The sequence below is a fragment of the Pinus tabuliformis genome, chromosome 2_2, assembly GCF_031772625.1.
Source record: "Pinus tabuliformis cultivar Carrire ecotype Pingquan chromosome 2_2, CPIR1, whole genome shotgun sequence".
NCBI classification, from domain to species: Eukaryota; Viridiplantae; Streptophyta; class Pinopsida; order Pinales; family Pinaceae; genus Pinus; species Pinus tabuliformis.
Window position 1 is genome coordinate 1,193,076,798 of NC_142300.1, and position 24,390 is coordinate 1,193,101,187.

At 40.0% G+C, this 24,390-nt stretch overlaps 1 protein-coding gene across 7 annotated transcripts in view; it reads left to right on the top strand.

The window, feature by feature from the left end:
- LOC149197770 (uncharacterized protein At2g33490-like) overlaps positions 1-24,390 on the top strand; it is a 541,003-nt gene that overhangs the window by 306,796 nt on the left and 209,817 nt on the right. For 5 of the 7 annotated variants that reach the window (XM_089405960.1, XM_089405959.1, XM_089405962.1 and 2 more), the window contains one exon: positions 16,106-16,178. In XM_089405960.1, the coding sequence (XP_089262086.1) occupies positions 16,106-16,178 (73 nt within the window). Of the gene's footprint in view, positions 1-16,099; positions 16,179-24,390 lie in introns of those variants that run through there. The other 2 variants (XM_089405963.1, XM_089405964.1) reach the window with 2 other exon arrangements.

The following is a 24,390-nucleotide window of genomic DNA, read 5'->3' on the forward strand; positions in this document are numbered from 1 at the left end:
GTCCCCAAGGGTGGGTAACACGCCCCCTCGCTCCCCCATGTGAAAAATCGGTTACCCGATTCCTACTGCAGCAAATTGATTATATTTCACCTGCTTGTTAAATCAATTGAACAAGTTACTTGTAGTTTTCTAAGGCAAAAAGTGAAATACATACACTGCAGCCTACACCAAAATAAAAATGCGGAAACTAAATACAACATAGGAGAGAAATAAACATCACACACATCTACAAAGTTATTTTTGGACAAAAGTCCTCGGAAAAACCCAATGCGGGAAAACCGGTGCAGCAGCTGAGGGTTTTATTATTATGCAGTAGTAATTCTGAGTACAATTCGTTGGATGCCCAACTAGCTATCCGATACAGAGAGAAACTGGACAAAACGAAATAGTGAGATGATCTCACCCTGTCACTGGAAGATCCGGCTCTGATCTGCTGGAAGTGAGCCTCTGCGTCCCTTTTGCACAGAAATGCGTCAATCCCACACAGTCTCTGTGTCACCTCTGCTGGGGACTGTGCTCCTCCTCCTGATCCTTTGGTGGCTAGAAACTTAAGTTCTCAACCTCCCGGTCTCATGCCCCGACTCTTGGCTTTTGAAACTCGATTTCCTTAGCAGGAATTTGATCTCTCTTCAGGCTCTGTGTTGCCATTGCGTCAGCTTTGCGTGTCCGAGCGTCAGCCTCTCTGGACGTCGTTCTGCCCTCTCTGCCTTGTACTCTCCGGCCCAGGAAAACTCCCCACCGGATATTAACTCTGCCCCTCACTGCAAAAGATCACTTCGAATTCTCTTCTCAACAACTACTGTGCTTCAGAAATTCGATCTTTTGATCTCCCCTCGATGTATCTTCCAAATGCCCATCAAGCCTCCTCTTATAATCTTTCTGTTGAGAACCAACGACCCAGATTAGATCCTAATCAATGGCTCAGATCATTTTGGCTTGATCCTCGTCTTCTTCTAGAAGTTTCACCCACATTTAGATTAATACCCTTTAATTATTTTAATTTCCTAAGTTTAGACTTAGGCCTCCATTAAAAATAATTAATTATTTTAATAAAATTGTCTTCGGGTGGAATTTCCCAAAACGATTTCTGGGTATTGTGGAATACATGTGTCCAAGCCTCCCTGCAAATTTTGAGGCTTAGAGCACATCCGATGCTACGGAAATCAACACTCCCTCTTAGCGAGGAATGTGCTCTAGCAATGCAACCCACTGAAGTATCACTCTTCTTTGTAACATCTCCCTCTGCGCTGATGATGTCTGACATATCTGCCCATCAACTACTACGCAAATTCTGCATCTGTATTGTTACTGACACTGCCACTGTTAACACTGCATCCATACTGCAACTCCCTCTCAAATTCTGCGTCTGTGTTGCTCCTGTCCCTGCCACTGGCAACACTGCATCTGCACTACAACCTTCGCCAACTGCTGTTGCTACTGCATCAACAACGGAAAAGCATCCAAAATTAATGAACTGGTGTTCTGCATGGTGCATCTTGTTGCTGGAGTTCTGACTACTATTAGTCTCTACACTGACCCTCTAAAGCCTCTATGCTATTGCTGACTTTGCTTTGTGCCAACTCTAGCTTTGCGCTGCTCAGTCTTTGGCGCTCCTAGCCACTGCAATTGTCACTCCGACACTCCTCTGCCGCAACTGATACTGGTCCATCCTGCTACTACTGATCTGGGCTCTCATATCAAGGTATTGATCCAATAGGTGGATTCCTCAAGGATCTTGCCCAACTATAGTTCTTTCAAACTACAGTTCTATATCACCCCACCTTTGGGTGATCATGGCAAACTCATCCTCCTCGATTTGTGCGGATGTAGCCTTCGGATCATGCTTCTCGTCCTTGTCCTTCTTCCTGAGGGGACACTGTGTAGCGTAATGACCAAGTTCACCACACCCGAAGCACTTGATCTTCGAAATATTTTTCTTCTTCTTCCGCTGCTCCTGTTGCCCCTTAGATGCGAGGGCTGCATTCTCATCCTCCTCCTTAAGATTCGACCCCCTGCTGCTGCTGCTACTGTCAAACTTGCACTTGACTAAGTCTCTCCTCATCCCTTCCTACTTAAGAGCGGTCCACATTCCTTCCCAGTCTGGCAATTTCTCCCTGCCGATGATGCTATGGACAAACACTTGCCATTCTTCTGAGATTGAATTTAGAGCCAACCTCACCATCTCGGTAGGCTGAGGTGTTGACCCCACAACTGCCAACTCGTCACAGGTCCTCGGAAGATCCTTGATATAGCTTGGACAAGGCATCCCACATTTCCTTGGCAGTCCCTTTGCCTGAGATGTGACACACTACATGATCCTTCACTCTGTCGAGGATCATCCACTTGGCCTTCGCCATCTCTCCCTTGTACTTTTTGAGCAGATCTGGATCCGTGGGCTCAACTACCACACTGTCGATGTAGATCTTGAGAAAATGTTCATCCAGAAGGCATGACATCCTCACCTTCCAGATCACATAGTTGGATGCACCATCCAACCGATCTTGATCTCTCAACCCACTAGTTGCCATCTCTGCCAATTGAAAAAGTCGAATGACCTCCTCTCTCCTCTATGTTGCCGCTGGGCTAGCCTACGCATTCCTTGCTGGAGTTAGTAGATCTGTTGCCCCTTGCTACTTCTCAGCAAATGAGAATTCGAATTCCCTGGCTAGGAATTCTCTGAGGAAGAAATTCCCTCAAGTGTCTCTCTCTCTCCCACTGATGCTATTCTGCCAACAACTGCTGCAAAATATCTGCGTCCCAGCTGAAGATCTGCTCTGCAAGGAAAAATACGCTGCTCCCTTCTGCCTCTGGAAAGCTTTGATCTGGAGATCGAATTTCTCTGTCGACTCACTCAGAGAAATCAATTTCTCCTCAAAACTTTGTCCTCCTTGGGCTTCGAACTGCGCTGCCTCTAGGGTTTCGAATTGCTACCTTTGCAGTAATTTCGAAATCCTCTTCCTTTCTGCTTCCGAGCTCTTCTTCTCACAATTTGTGCTCTAATACCATGTGAAAAATATGTTACCCGATTCCTACTGCAACAAACTGATTATATTTCACCTACTTGTTAAATTAGTTGAACAAGTTACTTGCAGTTTTCTACGGCAAATACTGAAATACATACGTTGCAACCTACACCAAAATAAAACTGTGGAAACTACATACAACACAGGAGAGAAATAAACATCACACACATCTACACAGTTATTTTTGGATAAAAGTCCCTGGAAAAGCCCAATGTGGAAAAAATGGTGCAGTAGTTGAGGGTTTGTATTATTATGCAGTGGTAATTCTGAGTACAATTCGTTGGATGCCCAACTGGCTATCCGATACAGAGAGAAACTGGACAAAATGAAAAAGTGAGATGATCTCACCCTGTCACTAGAAGATCTGGCTCTGATCGGCTGGAAGTGAGCCTCTGTGTCCCTTCTGCGTCAGCCTCTATGCAGAACTATGTCAATCCCACATAGTCTCTGCATCACCTCTGCTAGGGACTGTGTTGCTCCTTCTTCTGATCCTTTACTGGCTGGAAAATTCAGCTCTCAGCGTTCTAGTCTCACACCCCGGCTTCTGGCTTCTGAAACTCGATTTCCTCAGCAGGAATTTGATCTCCCTTCAGGCTTTGCGCTACCACTGCGTTAGCTCTAGGTGGCCCAACGTCAGCCTCTCTGGACGTCGTTTTGCCCTCTTTGCCTGGTACTCTCCAGTCCAGGAATACTCCCCACCAGATACTAACTCTGCCCCTCACTGCAAAATATCACTTCAAATTCTCTTCCCGACAATTGTTGTGCTTTAGAAATTCGATCCTCTGATCTCCCCTCGAAGTATCTTCCAAATGCCCATCAAGCCTCCTCTTATAATCCTTCTGTTGAGAACCAACGACCCATATTAGATCCTAATCAATGGCTTAGATCATTTTGGCTCGATCCTCATCTTCTTCTAGAAGCTTCACCCACGGTTAGATTAATACCCATTAATTATTTTAATTCCCAAAGTTTAGACTTAGGCTTCCATCAAAAATAATTAATTATTTTAATAAAATTGTCTCCGTGTGGAATTTACCAAAACGATTTCTAGGTATTGTGGAATACATGTGTCCAAGCCTCCCTGCAAATTTTTAGGCTTAGAGCACACCCGATGCTACCAGAAATCAACACCCCACACTCCTGGGATGGGGAAACTCTTGGGGAAATGTTTCCCCACATCCCCCTTTTGGGGAAACACAGGGAAACGCTGAGGGAAATGTTTCCCTAGTGAAGGAACACGTTTCGCTTGTAGGGGGGACGTAAGGGGACGCCGATTTTGTACACTGCTGCCAAGGACCCTTTGAACACAATTTCTTTTCAAAAAGGCAATGATTTATGATAGGGGAAACCTAGTATTTGACCATATTGCCCTAATAATGCTATGCAATTCATGGTAATGTTAAATTCTTAAAGTAAAAGTGACATTCTCCTTTATCTTTCATTTTCATCCTTTTACTTAAATTTTAAACATTACCATGAAATGACTCTCGATGTTTGATAGTGGTTCTGACGTCATTAGATTTCGTATGGAGAAAGTAGAATTTTAGATCTCTCTCAAAATCCAGCAATCTTAACAATTTTCTAGGATTTCAGGATTCGGGGTGTTGACCACACTTTGTCAACAGTCCAAGGAAGCAGGATGCAAAGACATAATTTTTTTTTCCGAAGTTCAAAGTCATCAGCCAACACATTGTATCATTGTAAACCCAATTTCTACAAGTTATATTGTAAATGATGCTAGTATCACTGTATATTTATGTAACAACACCTAGGTAAGCCTCTGATTTTGACAATGGATTTCATTCTAAGAAGTTTTTTAACGTCCCTGAATTATATGTGTTTCTAACTTTCTAAGCAGAGATAATCGACAGAGTTTTTCTTCCAACTTAACCCCAAAGCTAGGGTGGAATCTCTTGACAAAGTCTTAGATGAGTCCTAGTGTTATATCGAGTCTTTGTAAAAATGTGTTTGGGAATAATTTAAGCACATTTGGCTAAATTATTTTATTACAAACCACTTGGTCTATACTAGATCATATTGTGTCGCAGAACTGGGTGATTTCATGAGGGTCTATAAGTAAAGGTGTATTCCCCCTTTGAGGGTTGAATTAATTGTAATATCTGATGTAAAATATATTTTAGTGCATGGCCTCTCAAACTAAGACACCATGGCTAAAATATTTGAGGGTGGAAAAAATTATTAATTCCCTCTAGTGTCAATTAATTAATTTTTTGGCAAAAATAAAATTAAATCCTAAGCCAAAAACTTAATTAATTTTGAGTAAAAAATAATTATAGATAAATCAATATTTTTCCAAGTGAAAAATAATAAAAATTTCGTAGGTCAAATGAAAGTCAATTTTTGGAGGTCTCCCACCAAGGCAAAAATGGATATTTTAAGAAAAATTGAGCCCTTGGACCTTGGTGGTTAAGTCAAAGTCAAATTTTTGAGGAAATCAATCCAAAATATTAATTTTTGGGTTAATTGAAAGCGGGTTTTAGAAAAATTCGAATTTTTCCTCAAAATTAAAAATTCGACGGTGGAGATAAAAAGATCATCAAGCTATCTTCAACGGTCAAGATTATTTTGACGGGGATCAAGCCAACTAGTCGTTATTTTGCACTTGGAGGGATTTCTCTATAAAATAGAAGTCATTTTGCTTCTATTCAATATCTTTGGATGATGTTAAATTTTTTGTAAAGCTGGTATTTAGCCATTGCTCTGCTGGGAACATTTCTATATAATAATAGAAAGACTTTGGGGTTCCATTCATGGTGTTTTCTTTCCATTGATCTGTGGTACGTGTTGGTTATGTGCTTTCCTATATTGTGCTAAAATTTTTATGAACTTGTTATTTCATTTGTCTGTGATAAGAGCATTCTAATGGTAAAATATTTTTTTTATTTTAGGTGATCTGATTCACCATAGGATCTAACAATTATACTTGGAAAAAATTATAGAAATTTACAGGTACACTGGCCCTTGGGCTCCAAGTTCACAAATTGTGTAGAGGAGCCGACTATGTCTGGGCTCTAAGATTTTTATATGGTATTTTGATTTTGCAGAAGGGTTATTGGCCAATATTCATATTTTTCGAAGATATACTCATCCACTGCTATTAGTCAAAAAATATTTCTCCAATTTTTTATTTTTTATTTTTAATTTGCAAGCATTGTACATTTGTAAAAATAAATTTGTAAATTATTTTTAACTCATTTGTTTTGCAGCAATTGGTGTTTTATTTTTTGTATATATATTTTGGGTTTTGGGTATTCTTTGATTCATTTGTGCAGGTTAATTTCAAGTTAATCAAGGGATTTCGCTGGAGTTTTGAGGCAGATCAAGGCCTAGGAAGGCAAGATCTAGCCTCCAAGCCAGTCGTCTAGTCTAAGGAGGAAGTCGTCCAACATTTTTGGCAGTGATTTGTCAGCAATTACAGGGTTTCAAATTTTTTTAGGTCCATTAGGCCTAGCCGCTTTCCTTTTGACCCTAGTCGTGGGCCTAGAAAGGCCTCGACCCCCCTCTAGAGGAGTCGTCCAGCCTCCTGGAAGCCTCGACCGTCCTTGTTCACCCTTGCCACAACCCTTTTAAGGGCTTTTCCCTTTGCGGCAGCCCTTTAGGGCTAAGTTGTAGGCCCTAAGGGCCTTTATCCTTGGGCCGAAGCCCTTGGAGGGCTTGCTGCAAGCCTTTAGGGGCTTCCTCCCTCAAGCCGTAGGCCTTTTAGGCCTTTTCTAGTGCAGCTGCAGGCCTTGCAGCCTTGGGACACAGGCCAAAAAGGGCATTTGGACCTAGTCGTTAGCCCTTTTTGGCCTTTCCCTTCCTTTTTTGGGGTTTTTGCAGCAATTCTTCAGCTAATTTTCTGTGGTTGCAGGCTTGGAACGCCATTGAAAATTATTTGGCATTGATTTATGGTAATTTGCGCCAAGAAATTTGAGTTTATTTGGGCTAGGGTTTCAAGGGCTAAAGTTGACAAGCAAGGCCTCAACCAACCATTGGTGCCCTAATTGCAGACATAAGAGGGCTGATCTATTTATTTCAGCTGACAAATTGTGTTGTAGGTCATTGGCCCAAGTTCCAAGTCAATTGGAGAGCAGCTAGTCACCAAGCTAGGCCATTTGGCCTAAGGGTTTGCTCTCTTCCCTCACATTTTCTTTGTTGTTCTGTTCTTCAGTTCTGAATCATTTTGCTACAGCAGTGTATTCAGTACTAAAACACTTTAAAATTAACAAAATAATCACTTGATAATCACTCATCCTAATTAGCTAATCATTGGAGCTATTGTGGCATTGGTAATTTTGCACCTTGTGGGTTTATTAAAGACTAAATCACTGATATTCTGAGTTGTTTCAGATCTGATATGCATCATTTTAAGGTCTGATCTGAATATAATAAGTCTAATATATAACTTCTAAGCAGTCTCATAAGCATTGGTAATCATTGAAAAATTGAATGCATAAATTTTCTAGCTTATTTTGGGCATTAAACATCGTCTTTTGACTGCTGATATAAAATTTCAGACCTCTGATCGTAAGGTTGCAGTAATAATAATTCACATACAAGTCTCTAAAATTGGCTATTAAGCTCTCATAATTCATAATCATTTATGGTTGAGGTGATTTGGGCTGAATTTTGGTCATTGGTATCTAGTTTCACTCTTGCATCCTCTCACACAAGTGTTCTAATCACAATAATAAGTGTTTGATTTAATTGCCTAAATTGCTCTGAATGACATTGTGGATTTATGCTCTTGATTTCTCATTGCCATTATTGTCATTGGATAAGTGGACTCATTGTTGAATTGGATATCTCTTGTGTATGCTATCTTGTTTCTAATTGGCATATTGGTGATTACTGATTCATTGTTATTTTGATAAGTAGCATTGATCTTGTTTATCTCTTGAGCTAATTATCTATTGATATTACTTGTCATTTGTCACAATTTCCGGCACTGTTAAGTTTAAGCACTTTTCTCTTGTGGTTGAGATTGTTGTTCATCCAATCATCTAAGTATCTTATTGTTAGTAATTGAAAGATCATTGTAATTGAATACTTAAGTAATTAAGTGATCTCACCTTAGAGCACCCATACATCTCTTGCACTTGCATACTAGGATTAGTATCTTGCACTAATTAATTTACTTCCAAGCATAAGCTTGGTCGATAAAGAATTTGACCACTTTTCTCATCTAGCTTGAGGAGCCTAGGAATTTTTTACTGGTTAACATGGTGACCTTGCAGTTGTTAGAGCCACAGTTTCTGCAGCGTTGGAGGCATCGGGTTGTTAGAACCCTAGGGGAGATATCATTAACCAAGCCTTTGTTTGCTTCCCCCTAGTTTCTCTCTCACAATCTACTCTAGAGACTAGCTTCAAAATAGTGAAGGGAAAGAAAACACTTAGAATAGACATATAACCTAAAATTAACCAAGATTCTACATCTCACCTAGGTTGTGGGATTTGCATCTCATTTAGGATAGTGAAACATTCCTTAAGCAACAACTATTCATCTGGTGAATTGGTAAACAATCTAAATCAAGTAATTGACTCCATTTAAGGCACTGGTCTTTCACGATAAATATAATCTAATTTTTAAAAACATGCTAATTCAACCAAGTTGCTAGGCCATTCAGTTGTGTCTCTCGGACTTGTTGGTTGCCAACAAGTCTCTCATCTTCACATTTCAAAGGGATTACCCCCCATAGTTTGCTATAGGGAGACAACTAGAACGAAGAGGGCAGGGATCAGAGTGATTGCCCCTGCCCTGAGCGTTGTCACATCTACAGTTTGGGCGACAACAAGGGGCACTGCATCGCTCCATTGGATTTTTTCATGTACGAGGGTATGGAACTAGTATTTACTGAAGAGCACTGAGCCCTCTATTTACCTTGATGTTAGTGGCATTGGTTGTTGAACTCCTCTATCATGAGCCATCTAAAAAAAGTACCTATCACTCAAACAAAATCTTGACTTGACATGCTATGCTTTTTCTATCTTATTTTAATGCTTAGAGGCTATGTCACAGGGTTCGGCGAACCTGAAGCTTCAGGTTCGAAATTTGGCGAACCTGTAAAATTTTTTTGAAGTCGTTCAGGTTCGCCGAACCTGAAAGTCGAACCCGAACCTCATCGAACTCCATCGAACCTCAACGAACCTAATCGAACCTTAACGAACCTAATCGCGAACTTAAACGAATTTTTTGAGGTTCGACAGTTTTCTTGACGGTTTTAGAAGAAAAACCAGGGGCCGCATACCGCTTTTTAGCAACTCTTCCCGCCAAATAATTCTTTATAAACGATGGCTGGCTACCGTTTTGGCACACACTGTCGGGAAGGGAGTATTGATTGAAATTTGAGGCTGAGCATTTGTTTGTAGAGTTCTCAGTTGATAACTTGATAGCGCTGTGCAGTTTGCACTTTGCAGACGTGCAGGCCTGAGGCAGTGGGCACGCAGTGTGAGCCTGAGGGCCGAGGCTTGCCGCTTGAGCAGTCGCAGACCACCGACGCACCGCGGCACCAGTGTTAGAGAAGAACTTGAATTTTTTATTATTATTTTTCTAACTTTATTAGGATGTCTAATTATATAATACAATAAATATTATAAGTCGACTGAGAAACCTCAGATATTTTGTAAGTATTTTCAAATTTATGTTAGTATTTTGTACCTCTTGGTCCTTAGGCTGGAGCATTTCTTTTAGAGTGGCTATCGTCACTCGCAACAACATCTTACTGTGTCATATGCTAAATGTCTCAGTTATGCAGAAGGTAATGGATGTAAAAGATGTAAAGCATAAATTTTAATATTCCTTTTGAATGGGGAATGTTCATCATGAAAAAATGTCTTTCACCTTTTTTAAAGGATACTTCAATGAGTTAGATCACTTTGAGATAATTTCATGATCTAATATGCATAAAGTGAACCATGAGTTGGTGGGAAATTTTATTTTGTCTACTTTTTTTAGATTAAAATCTTCTCTATAAACGAACTTCAAAATTCGTTTAGTGTAACCTAATTCATTTTGAGATATCAGTTGCAAAAATAATTCACATGTTATAAATGAGAAATATCAAAACATATATTCTAAAGTAAATAGTGCTACCTAAATTATTGATACCTTAAAAAAAAAAATCTCTTATATAACCATCAATTATTAAAATAATAACAACCTTATTAAAATACCATGGTTATAAATCTATTAAATTGGGGATCACAACAAGACCATATATTAACTAATATGTGCATGTTTTATCGTTATCTTTGTTTCAACAACTTTAGTGCCTAGCATAAGCCTCCATTATTAATTTAATTTTAATAGCTTCTTATAAATATCATATCTTAGTTTATAGCATGGTGTGCTTGCAAATTGATTGCAAACGACCACTCGGAAATTTGGGCAACCTGTGACATTTATTGAGATTGAGAGACTTTGAGAAAATATATTGAAAATATAATTGTTATTTATATAGAATATTTTGTCATATATAGATATATATATATATATATATATATATTGAAAAATATGTATAGTCGAACCTAATGCCGAACCTCATTCAAACCTGATCGGAAAATTCAAATTCGAATCGAACTTAATCGTTGTCGAACTCGAATTCGAACTCAAACCGTGTGACATAGCTTAGAGGTTGATAGTGATGAAGAAGATCCCAATATAGGCAATGATTTTGATGATATGTAGGTATTTGTTGTGGCATGATTTTTTTTGGATGCTAGAGGCCATGTGGAGCTTTTTTGTTGATGTATTTTTGGTTTAGAGATGGATTGCACTCGGTGCTATTTTGGTTATGCTCACCCTTAGATGCTATATAAATGAGTACTTTTGCTTACTTTTATATAAATGGTTTGGATACATGTGGATGCACATGAATATATATGTTTATCTTTAAAATTTGAATATTTTATGTGTTTTTGGTTGACCGGTTTTTTGGTCTGGTTTTTTTACTGGTTCCGGTTTGATTTGGGGGGTCTGCTGGTTCAATGACCAATCCAGTTTTGATAACATTGTTTTAGACTTCAACATAATGTCATTGTCATATGATGAATTTACTTTTAGATGTGCATTGCATAATTTCAATTGTCAAATGATGAATTTAATTTAGATGTACCTTGCATAATCCCAAATGATGAATTTATATGGAATGTCGCATAATGTCAAATGATGGATTCAATTTACTTTTAAATAAATTTTGGACATGGATTAGCGGGGGGATTCAGCAGCAAGAATGGGCTTGGTTTGTACTCTTGTCCCCTTGTCCAATATGGTGGTTAACTTTGTTTCCTAGTCCCATGGGATCTCCTTTATTAGCTACTAGCTTTAGGAATGCCATTACATGGGAAATATCGATTTTGGTTGCATGGTCCCACTTCCCGACACCACATACATCACTCCCTTCCGCTCATTATAACCCCTTCTCACATATTTCCCATCCGGGTCCACATTTGTCCATTGGGTCCATAAGGAGTTAGCCTCCCCCTCCCTTTGCCCATAGAGGATCATATATATTGATGAGATGTTCATTTGATTCTCATCATCACTTGGATTTGTATCTCTCTCTTCTTGAGAATTTCACACTACCTTTCGATGAATGAATTGGAGATCAATTGATGCATTTTGATGTTTGGATATTTGTTATTTGTCTTGGAGCTTCATTCTTGCAAGTATAATGGATGGATATAATCTTCATGTCATGTAAGTACTTTCTTTTATGCGAAATTTTACATGCTTATTGTCTAATGTATGAATTTTGAAATGCTATTGCTGTGGTTATTTTGTGCCCTAATTGTGATGCGAAATCCTTAAATACTTGGTAATCTTGGCTCATTGCATATGTTATTCATTTTTGGCAAGAAGATCGAAACATTCCTAGGGGTTGGTTGACTCTTTGCACCTTGAAACTCCATTACTTTGCAAATCGAAGTATAAATCCTTGTTGCTGTCATGCAACTGCCTTTCTAGGGCATGCGAAGTTGCAATAGGGCTCCTTGATAAAGCAAAAACCCTAATCAAAATCACTTTGACTCCATTCTCCTTGATTGGAAAGGCACTGGTCAACAAATCCTTGGTGATCACCATACTTTCACCTCCTTTCTTCAATTTTTTTGCCCTAACCCTAAACGACTTATCTAAGGCTTCCAACGATTTCCAATCTAGCATTTGTTTGCGCAACGAGTTGGTGAGGAGCTGTGCTGGGGTGTCCTCCACATTCCCTCCAAGTTTCAAGTCAATCCTATGGTCGATTTGTGAGATATACAAAGCCCTAGCTCCTAAATCGTTTAGTCCTTGGTCCTTCTAGGTTAGCATCCTTCAAAGGGATCTATTTTTCTAAAAAAATCAAAAGAAGTTCATTTATTCTGATCTCTTCTTCTCCCCTTGCTTGGTCTAGACCTTTTGTTTGAAGTTTCACTCAAAAACCTAGACTTTGCTTGGGTCCACTTGGGCTTCTTTGTGTTCCCATATCCTCATTCATTATTTCACAAAGGCCACTAGAAAATTTCTTCCCTTAGGAATCTTAGGTCTAGTGCATCCCTTATTAAGAGAATATCTCTAATCCCTAGGTCTAGGCCTCCTTTGAGCCTTTCTTGGAGAGCCCACACCTTGCTTCTAAAGCAAGCAATCGCTATCATTTGAGTCTCTCTTGTGAATGGGCTCTTGAAATCACTATCAATCGCATCATTGAGTTATCATTCATAGTGATTTCCCTTATACCGGGATTCCTGCCACCAGGGAAAGTCTGTAAAGAGCAGGGGACACCAATTGAGGTGACAGTGGGTCCTTGTCCCATTATCGCCACTTGGTCTGGTAGTTGCCCCTTTGGAAGCCCTTCTAGGACCCTTGCTAGATTGAGCGGTAACATTTTTGGCATTGTTGTCGGGGACATGAGACATGTGTCTTGTTTACCTTATGACATCATTGGTATATCATTCTTCTTGACGCCATTAGAAAAACGAAGCCCTAGTTCTTCATTGAACTTTTAAGTTAAATGCTTGTAGGGTGAAGCAAGCATCTATCAAGGCAACCAAATTCATGCTAGCGACTGCATATGCAAAGATACAAAAATGGTCTATGACTTCCCTCCATCTCCCTATGATAGCCTTGATCCTAAAGAAGTTCTAAGACTACTAGAGCTGAATGGGTGGATTAAGAATAGGTTGCCCAGGTTCAAAGGAAGTCCTGATCAAGATGCTAATGTCCACATAGATGACTTCTTCTGGTACCTGGGCCCGTATAGAATCGAGAATAATGATACAATTATGATGTTATTTTCTCTATCACTTGAAGGTCAAGTTAAATATTGGTATGACAATCTTCCCCTTGAAAGTGTTGTTGATTATGATAGATTTGAAGATATCTTCCTAGGAAGATGGAGCAACATCCCATACCAAGAAAGTGGTCTTTATAACCAAGAGAAAGAAGCTCCCTTTCTAGGAGATCAAATAGATCCCTTTCTACATGATCAACATAAGTCAAGTAATCTTGAAGGGGATCTTGATAATGTTGAATTCTCACGATCTTGGGTGTAGGATAGAATCTTAGAATATCTAACACTACCAAACCAAGAATCTCAACAAAACTACTTTGCATAGCGGAAAAATATAAAACAGTAAATCACACATGCACAAGTATATACAACTTTTTACAAAATATTGTACAAAAACCCAATCTTCGTTATATTAAACCAACTAAGTAATATAATAGTCTAGGGCTTCCATACAAGGGATACAAGATACAATGACAATCTCATTGCAGTCTCTATATCGTATCTCATCCTGTTGGTTGTTCGCTCCCGTTCCGCTCTCTAGCTGCCCCTTAGTCCATCAAAGGACAACACATAGAGTCTCCAGGAGGGCTGCCTCCTATCGTTGCTTTTGCTACAATGAACATGGGCTGATCCAATTTGCTCTTCTAGGTTGGCCAATCCCTGAGCTTTAATCTGCCAATCTAGCAATCACTTTCGTGCATCAAACTGTGAAAATTTGGATGCCCAAATTTCTACTGCAACAACTGATTAAGTTTCTCCTACTTGTTAATTTATTAATCAAGTTACGTACTGTTTCCTACAATAAATATCGAAACTAATACACTGTAGTCTACACCATTTAAATTATAAGCGGAAACAAGAAACTGAACAAGAAAGAGATACAACACATCTACATAGTTGTTTTTGGACAAATGTCCCTAGAAACCCAATGTGGGAAAATCGGTGCAGCAGCTTTGAGGGTTTTATTATTATGCAGTAGTAAATCTGAGTACAATTCGTTGGAAGCCCAACTGGCTGTCTGATATAAAGAGAAACTGGACAAAACAAATAGTGAGATGATCTCACCCTATCACTGGAAGAACTTGACCTTGATCTTGCTGGAAAGAGGCTCTGCGCCCCTTTTGTGTCAGTCTCTGCGCAGAATTGCGTCAACCCTATGCAGTTTCTACATCACCTCTGCTGGGAACTGTGCTGCTCTTCCTTCGAATCCTCTGCTGCCCAGAAACTTTGATTTCCAGCCTCCCGATCTCACACCTTGGCTCCCAACTTCTGGAACTTGATTTCCTCAGCAGGAATTCGATCTCCCTCTAGGCTCTGCGTTGCCACTGCGTTAGCTCTGCGTGGGCCAGCGTCAACCTCTCTCTGGATGTCGTTCTGCCCTCTCTGCCTTGTACTCTCCGTCCCAGGAAAACTTCCCTCTTCTGGATACTATCTTTGCCCTCACTGCAAAAGGTCACTATTGAAAATCTCGCCAACAACTGCTCTGCTTCAGAAAATCAAACTTCTGATCTTCTCTTTTTGTGTTCTCCAAGTGCCCCTCAAGCCTCTTCTTATATCTTTCTGTTGGACAGCCGACGACCCATATTAACTTCTAACCAATGGCTAGATCATTTTGGCTTGATCCTCGTCTTCTTCTAGAAGTTACACCCATAGTTTAGATTAATACCCATTAATTATTTTAATTTCCTAAGTTTAGACTTAGGGTCCTATTAAAAATAATTAATTATTTTAATAAAACTATCTCTGGGTGGAATTTCCCAAAATGATTTATGGGTATTGGAGAACGCATGTGTCTAAGCCTCCTTGCAAATTTTGAGACTTATAGCACATCCGATGCCACCAAAAATAACACTCCCTCTTAGCGAGGAATGTGCTCTAGCAATAGCAATGCACCTTGAATGAGTTGGAGGACTCTCCTAGCTCCCCTAGCTCTCCTAGAAAAGCAAGCCCCAAGTGTAGAGCTCCAACATATTCATCTATCTGTATTCTTGGAAGACATTTACCATGCAATTCTTTGTAGCCAATACATCATGATGTCAAATGAACTTTTGTTTCTCTTAGCATATCTATAATCTATTAATGATCACACACTGTAATTTCGGAATAACTCTTGTTTGACCTGCTTAACCTCAAGCACACTCAGGAAATGCTAATTCACTTATTATCACATATACAACACATAACTGTAGGAGCAAATGTGTCTTATTATGTATTTATTTGATTAAATACATGTTAAAAAATGCCATGCGACCCAAAATCATAATGTCACAGTATAGAAGAATAGGAACAACTGTGTCAAATGGATTGCTTAACCAAATACAATTGATGATATCAAATTCAATACACTGGTGAACTGTTACAACCCAAAGTGTCACCAGCGTCCTCTTGTTATCAATGGTTTTTAGATTGAAGCTGTTCAATGCTTCCAATTTACTTTGATCAGTATGTCCAGATTTATTTAGCAGCAACCTTCTTATCGAAAGGATTCAGTGCCTTTCAAATGATACTCTATAGATAAGGCAGGTACATGAATATGAGTAGAGTCTTGAGCTTGTCAAAAAATTATACAAAAATAAAGTTATATAAATGATCAACCTTCCCTAATCCGGATAGCCTATTTAAGATCATCTTACAAAATTTAGCTGCATCTATCTGTTAGTTTCAATGAAAATAATTGTTTCCCATATGATTTGTATCTTTTTGATGACTGGCGTTTTGCTTAATTTGGAAATTGAGAACACTTTTTCTATGCATTTGTTATCAATGGATAATTTCCAACTCTTAGGACTCTCTTCAATTCTCTGTTTGCCGCAGGACATTCAAAACATGCGGGAATGCTACATGGGGTTGCTTTCTGCTTCTGCGCTCACTGCTAACTGTGCTTATGGTATAAATTGTGTGATTGTTGTTCATTATTGCAGTCAATGATTTGGACGATGTTACAAGTGCTTAGCTTGTATTGACAGAGTGCAATTTATATTTAACTTATAAGATTAGAATGACTTTGTTTATTCCATTGGTGTGATGATCTGAGAATATTCTTTGATGTTATAAATGAGAAACTCAGATACAAATTTAATGTTATGTTACTTGTCTAGTGTTGAAAGTGGATAGCATTGTTACCACAAGAAAATGCAAAATCCAATTTGTATTTTCATAGATATTCTTTTGGCAAACATTGCATGGGTCATATTTGTGTTGGCAATTTGGACTTCTCTTTTCTTTCACATGGTTGGGACATACTCACATCCTTTGAGGCGTGTTTCAGTGCTGAGGTGACACAGTTCGAGGCTGTTTTGCAAATGTGGTAGTGATTCACCTTTGGGGGCATTTTCTACATATTTTTATGCATAATCTTTTTGTTAAGGATACTTTTGAGGCTTTACTTACATTCCCTGAGGCATGGTTTGCATGTATGAAGGCATTTCACATCTTTGAAGATGCTAGGAGGGCATCTTGCATGGACACATGACATTCAAAGACCATCTGCAAAATCAAGCACATCTTACAAGAGAGGAGTGCCTTCATTGAAGAAGATTTCATGACATCAAATTCTAAAGATGAGAAGTGCTCCTCTAAATTGAATTTGATCTATTCTTATTGTTACATCATACATTTATTAAGTTGAGATGTTAATTAATGAGGGTGCCCAAGCTTCAAGGAAGACTATGCCACATTATTTATACATCTTCTTAGGGTGCTCATATTTGAGGAGTATTTTAATGTTGGAATAGTGAGAATACAGTCTCCTCATGGGATGGCCAATTGGTTGGCACAATGAGATGTTATCCCTTCCACCCAGTTTCAAATCCCATGGGGGGACATCTTTGGCCCATTGTAATAAGGTTGAAGGAGTAGGCTCCTCCACCCTAGTAGAGTCTCAGCTCTTGGAAATGTTGGAAATGAAACTAGTTTTGGTCTTCATAATTGTTATTGTACTCATTTCAATATGCATTTTATGTAAAAAACAAAAGAATAAAATAAAAAGTTATTATTTTAAAACATGGGTTTCATGCTCCTTATTGATGGTCTTCTAAGTAAAAGCATGTTCTTCATGCTTCTAGGGTTTGTTAGGTCATAGGATTTATTGTCATGAGTCAAGAGAGTCAACGTCATGTTTATAAGATCCATATGGGCAAGATAGTAAAAGAATTTATTTTGAGTTTAGACAGTCCTAGAAACTTCTAAAGTACAAGTCATCCCTCACAGCTACAAGTCAGCTTAAAGAAGGGAATTTGACCCCTTCAAAAGGCTATATAAAGAAGCATATTCGACCTCATTTGTCACTCACTCACTCACTCACAAGTCCGATCTCTCAAGAAAAGTTTTGATCTGCAGCTAGGAAGCAAGAAGAGTTGTTAAATTGGCAACTAGGGCCAAACTCCATGTGGGTCGGCTTATTTATGGCAGCTGATATTTTTATTGGATCCCTCTCGTCGAGAGGTGTAGGATTGATCCAAAGATCATCCGATTCCGATAAGTATTTATGGAGATATGAATTTATTTTGTTTATGTAATTATAGTCAAGCCGACCAGCTCTTATGTAGGCTCTAGAAGCCCAACCGACGTGTCTATTCATCATCCTTGCTTTAGTATAAATAGAAGAGTTTTGATGTCAATTGGCACATGTATTCTTAAGGTGATCTCCTTTCCACCTCTGGGTTTTTGGAAGGAGAAAACCAAAAGATACGCTGGCTCAAGGGTGATGCCCTAACCGCCGGAAGCTGCATGCATACGAGGATGAGCAACAAACAGACCCAATTCAAGATACGCAGACCTACAAGACTTGGAGAAGAAACGCAGTAAAACAAGTCCTAAATTACAGTCATGGGAAACACATTCAGGTATGGAAATATGCACAGCAAAGAAGAAAAGTAATACGTTGTTCTGGGAAAACCTAGCCGCAGTTCATGAAGAGATACGCATCAACTCAGTCATGATATATGCTCACAGGCCCTAATCCATAGTGAATCTGGAAGCGTGGTTACTGACAACACTTATACGCCGTTTATGAAGAGATACGTGAGTTCATATATATGTTGGGATGATACGCTGTTCATGTTATATATATTGTTCACGTTATACGCAGTCATATATATATACGCAGATCCAGATATGATGATACGCTGTTCATGTTATATATATTGTTCACGTTATACGCAGTCATATATATATACGCAGATCCAGATATGATGATACGCTGTTCATGTTATATATTGTTCACGTTATACGCATGGAACCAGATATATATATATATACGCAGATCCAGATATGATGATACGCTGTTCATGTTATATATTGTTCACATTCATCGCAGTCATGATAACAGGCTTTGTGTATAGTGGATCTGGAAATGTAGTTATGCAGAGATACGTTGCTCGTGGAATCAACACAGTCATCATAACAAGCTCCGTGTACAGTGGATCTGGTAGCATAGTTTTTATACGCAGTTCATGCAGAGATACACTGCTCGTGGAGACATATATCCGCATCAATGCAGTCAGGCACTTATACGCTATCCTCAGGTGTAGCCACTGTCAATGCATGGAGCTGCAGTCACATGTTGTTCATTCCTGAGGTATAGCCGCAGTCAACACATGGAAGCCGCAATCACACAATCGGATCCGCATTGAGATGAGATGTGTATAAGAGTTCAAGCTGCCTCCTCGGATGGGTTAAGGAGAAGTAGAACCAAGGTTGGTTACCCTCTCAGCATACCTGTATGGAGAGAGCACCCTGAGCATCTCGACATATCTATCTCAGATAGATGACAAACTTAGGATACTCCTGTAGCAGAGTCTTGGTGATGATCATTGTGATATTACTTCACAGTGAGCAGTATGAATTAGATCTATATGTCTCAGCATATGAAGCAGTGTTACAGTCTATAAGGAGAAGAAGTTCTAATGTTCAGCATAATAAAGAAATAATATAGTCATGGGCATCATAATGATGCATGAAGCATAAAGATTATGGGCAACATGATGATGCATGATGCGGCATGATGGTGCTACACGGTAAGGTGCAGCAAACGGACGAGATGCAGCACGATGATAGGTGAAGGAGTCACCTTAGAGAATCAGTTGAAGCAGAATGTCTTCAACTGATCTCATTGTTATAGAAAATGATCTATGCTTAGATCTAGACAAGTCAAAGTGTTGACTTCTGTTGTAATTGTACTCTCTCTCTCTCTCTCTTTCTCTGCTGAACTTTGAAGATAAAAGAAGATTTGATCAAAGGGTTTCCCCACACATTGTGGGGTTTGTCCTTGGCTCGCGCCACATCTTGTGTCCTCTTGTCTTGGCTTGTCTTTTGCGATTTTATATTTATGTTCTATCTGCAGTTTATTGTAATGTTGATGTGATTGCTAACTGTGAAAATTTAAATAAATTGCTCTAGCATAGAACATACCTAAACTTAACATGGTATCAGAGCTGAGGTGAAGACAATGCCCAAGCAAGAGTGAAAGAGCAATCACCGAAGACAGTTGGGACAAGACAGAAGGATCAATGGGTTCCTCATAATTCACCTAGAGTGAAGTCAAAGCAGAGAATGTCATCAGAATGGCGCAGCGGAAGATTCTGATGGTTCATCTTAAGATCACTTCATTGGGAAGTTTGGATCTAAGGGTAGAAGGAAAGGCAGATGCCTTATTGAAATAAGTTTGGCCGTTATGCGAAGGAGTGTCCGAATGGAAGAGACACATCTCTTGATGAAGATAACAATCATTCCTGGGACATCTTCAATGATCAAAAGAATGACTGATAATGCAGGTCATCAAGGAAATGGTCGACTCTTCCACGAAAGCAAGGAACCCCAAAATCTCGTTTATGTACCTGATCGAACCTGATGTCCATCTCGGAAATGGAAGTCAAAGGTTGCAGGGTGGCACTTATCGATGGAAAGGTACGTGTTTGAAAATAGATCTTTTAAAGATGTTTTTGAGTTCAGGGTTGTATCAAGTTGCAGGAAGTCCACTGGGGACCATGTCCATTGACTCAGCTCTAGAGGTCTGTGAGTCAAATGGTGACGAGGATGCCTGAATTCAAAAGGAAGCATGAAGGTACATGTCTGAAATGTACCGAAGGAAAATATTATAAGGAGACCATTCCCCTCATGCAGCTGGTTCACAGGTTTGGAACAACCCGAGGAGTTTGAGAATCATGATCAAGGTATCTCATATATACAGGTGGAAGAAAGCCCTCTATGGCTTGAAGTAAAACACCTCGGGCATAGTATGAGAGGATTGATAGCTGTCCAATGCAGCTGAGATTCACTAGGAGTGAAATCGATCCAAACCATTACTCGAAGGTTGTGGATGATGAACCTCTCGTACCGGCACCTATGTCTGACAGGTGCAGACCCTCTCATTTATAGGAGACAGAGGGAGTTGGATTCTGAATGCGAGAAGATAAGCTGCAAGCTTGTGACTGCCTCGAGGATCTTAACTTTCAGAAGTTATATGGTAATGATGTCGGACCAGATTTGGGAAATGCCTCTGAGTTTCATAAACTCATTCGCATTGATGTTCTTGGAGAACCTCCGTCCGGACATCTGTGTTGCAGTTAGCATGGTGAGCTCATATTTGGTTGAACCTCACTAGATTGGTGCCAAGAATCTTCTAAGATATCTTCAGGGCACAATCTCTCATGAATTGAGATACACTGCCGGAAATATGAAACCACATGATTATTCGAATGATGAGTGGGCAGGCAGTATGGAGGATCACTAGAGCACTTCCTAGTGCTGTTTCTCTTTGGAATCTGCCTCGATATCCTGGATGAGCAGGAAGCAGAAGTCGGTGACTCTGAGCACCACCAAGGCAGAATACATTGCTGATAGTATGGCCTTCTGTGAGGCAGTCTGGTTGTTGAAGCTCTTCAGTGAGCTGTTTGTACACATGATGAATACCACTATGAATCTCTGTGACAACCAGAGATGGGATTCGATTATTGAGGAATCCCGTATTTGACAATTGCTCCAGCAGATAGACATCAATTACTGCCTTATCTGGGATATGGTAAGTCGATGATCAAGGAGACTCCATCACACTGAGATGATGTACAGGACAGAGCCCTGAGGAAAGATCAAATTTGTGATTTTCCCGAACGACTTGGAGTCGTCGAGAGACCTTTGTAAAAGGGTCCTGCATGCTGCATACATTGAGCTCTAGGAGCTTTGGGGGGTTTGCAGTTCTATTGGAGCAACATACGACCACAGGGTGACTCACCCTCCCCTGGTGGTGCGCACTGAAACAAGATGATTCGCTCTCTTGTGGGACAAGATGATTCGCTCTCTTGTGTAGCAGGATGATTAGTTCTCCTGTGAGGCTTGGATTGATGTGTTCTCCATGGCGATTGTAGCAGGATTGATGTGTTCTCCTGTGAGGCCTGGATTGATGTGTTCTCCATGGCGATTGTAGCAGGATTGATGTGTTCTCCTGTGAGGACAGGATTGATTAAGTTCTCCTGTCGAGGCTTCCTACCGATGCAGTCTGGGACTCATGGGAAGTACCTCTCATCTGATCAATGAGCAGGGAAATGAAGTTAGGGACCATAGTAATACCGATGGACGCATCGTTGTATCTACCGTACTCCCTACGCTAGGATGTCCTCCATTGATCTGGGATCAATGATACTGGTCTGGGACCAGTGGTAGGAGTTGTACATACTATGACGCTGACTTCGGGTCGGCTGAGACTGGTCTGGGACCAGTGGTACATACTCCGAGACTGACTTTGTGTCAGTGCAGTGGTACATACTATGACGCTGACTTTGGGTCCGCTGAGACTGGTCTGGGACCAGTGGTACACTCTCTGAGACTGCGATACTGGTCTGGGACCAGTAGTAGGAGTGGTACATACTATGACGCTGACTTTGGGTCGGTTGAGACTGGTCTGGGACCAGTGGTACGCACTCTGAGTCTGACTTCGGGTCAGTGGAGAATGGTATGAGACATTCTCGATCAATTCTTCTTCTTCATAGTTCAGCGGAGATGAGCAGAGCAGAGCAGAGCCAGCAAAGCAGAGCTAGCAGAGCTAAGCTGAGCAGAGCAGAGCAGAGCTAGCAGAGCTGAGCTGAGCAGAGCCAGCGGAGCTGAGCAGAGCTGGGCAGAGCAGTGCAGGGCACTGATGGCAGAGATAGTACAGTCGGACTTATGGATCAATGAATGGAGTTCTCCCTAGTTGAGAGGGAGTGTTAAATTGGCAACTAGGGCCAAACTCCATGTGGGTCGGCTTATTTATGGCAGCTGATATTTTTATTGGATCCCTCTCATCAAGAGGTGTAGGATTGATCCAAAGATCATCCGATTCCGATAAGTATTTATGGAGATATGAATTTATTTTGTTTATGTAATTATAGTCAAGCCGACCAGCTCTTATGTAGGCTCTAGAAGCCCAACCGACGTGTCTATTCATCATCCTTGCTTTAGTATAAATAGAAGAGTTTTGATGTCAATTGGCACACGTATTCTTAAGGTGATCTCCTCTCCACGTCTGGGTTTTTGGAAGGAGAAAACCAAAAGATACGCTGGCTCAAGGGTGATGCCCTAACCGCAGGAAGCTGCAAGCATACGAGGATGAGCAACAAACAGACCCAATTCAAGATACGCAGACCTACAAGACTTGGAGAAGAAACGCAGTAAAACAAATCCTAAATTATAGTCATGGGAAACGCATTCAGGTATGGAAATACGCACAACAAAGAAGAAAAGTAATACGTTGTTCTGGGAAAACCTAGCCGCAGTTCATGAAGAGATACGCATCAACTCAGTCATGATATATGCTCACAGGCCCTAATCCATAGTGAATCTGGAAGCGTGGTTACTGACAACACTTATACGCCGTTTATGAAGAGATACGTGAGTTCATATATATGTTGGGATGATACGCTGTTCATGTTATATATATTGTTCACGTTATACGCAGTCATATATATATACGCAGATCCAGATATGATGATACGTTGTTCATGTTATATATATTGTTCACGTTATACGCAGTCATATATATATATGCAGATCCAGATATGATGATGTGCTGTTCATGTTATATATTGTTCACGTTATACGCATGGAACCAGATATATATATATATATACGCAGATCCAGATATGATGATACGCTGTTCATGTTATATACTGTTCACATTCATCGCAGTCATGATAACAGGCTTTGTGTATAGTGGATCTGGAAATGTAGTTATGCAGAGATACGTTGCTCGTGGAATCAACACAGTCATCATAACAAGCTCTGTGTACAGTGGATCTGGTAGCATAGTTTTTATACACAGTTCATGCAGAGATACATTGCTCGTGGAGACATATATCCGCATCAATGCAGTCAGGCACTTATACGCTATCCTTAGGTGTAGCCACTGTCAATGCATGGAGCTGCAGTCACATGTTGTTCATTCCTGAGGTATAGCCGCAGTCAACACATGGAAGCCGTGTTGACCCCTACTGGTCAACTACCCATGCAATGCACCCCGTTTTCTCTTGACAGAAAGAAGCAGCAGCTGATCAGCATGTCCGTGCCATCCTGCCATCATCAACAACTTGATTTTTTTTTTTTGTAAACCCAGTCTGCATGTATGAATTGTAAATAATCTAAGCAGATCAGAGTCATGTATGTAAAATTGCCTAGGTGGACCTAACTTTCTATGATAATCTATGTCCCGGAAGGTTTTTCGTCTCACCGATCCATGGATCGGCAGAGTTTTCCTTCAAACCTGACCCCAAAGCCGGGATGGATTTTGTCATTAGAACTTTAGGAGAATCCTAGTGAGTTAATCTGCTAGATTATAGTTGTGTCGCAGAACTGGGTGTTTTGTGAGGGTCTGTAGTAAATGAGTTTGTCCCTTAAGATGTAATTTTGTAAAAGTCATGATGTAATGTGTCCTGAGGGTCGAGAAATGTTTTAAATCCCCTCATGAGTCATAAGTCCTAGGTCCTAGGTGATGTCTCCGAAGGCTTAGTTCAGTGATCCATTTTAAAATGAATTAAAAAATTAAAAAATGAATAAAAATAATAAAATAATAAAAAATAAATAAAAATTATAAAATGGAGCAAAAACCCTAACTAATAAAATAATAATTTTTT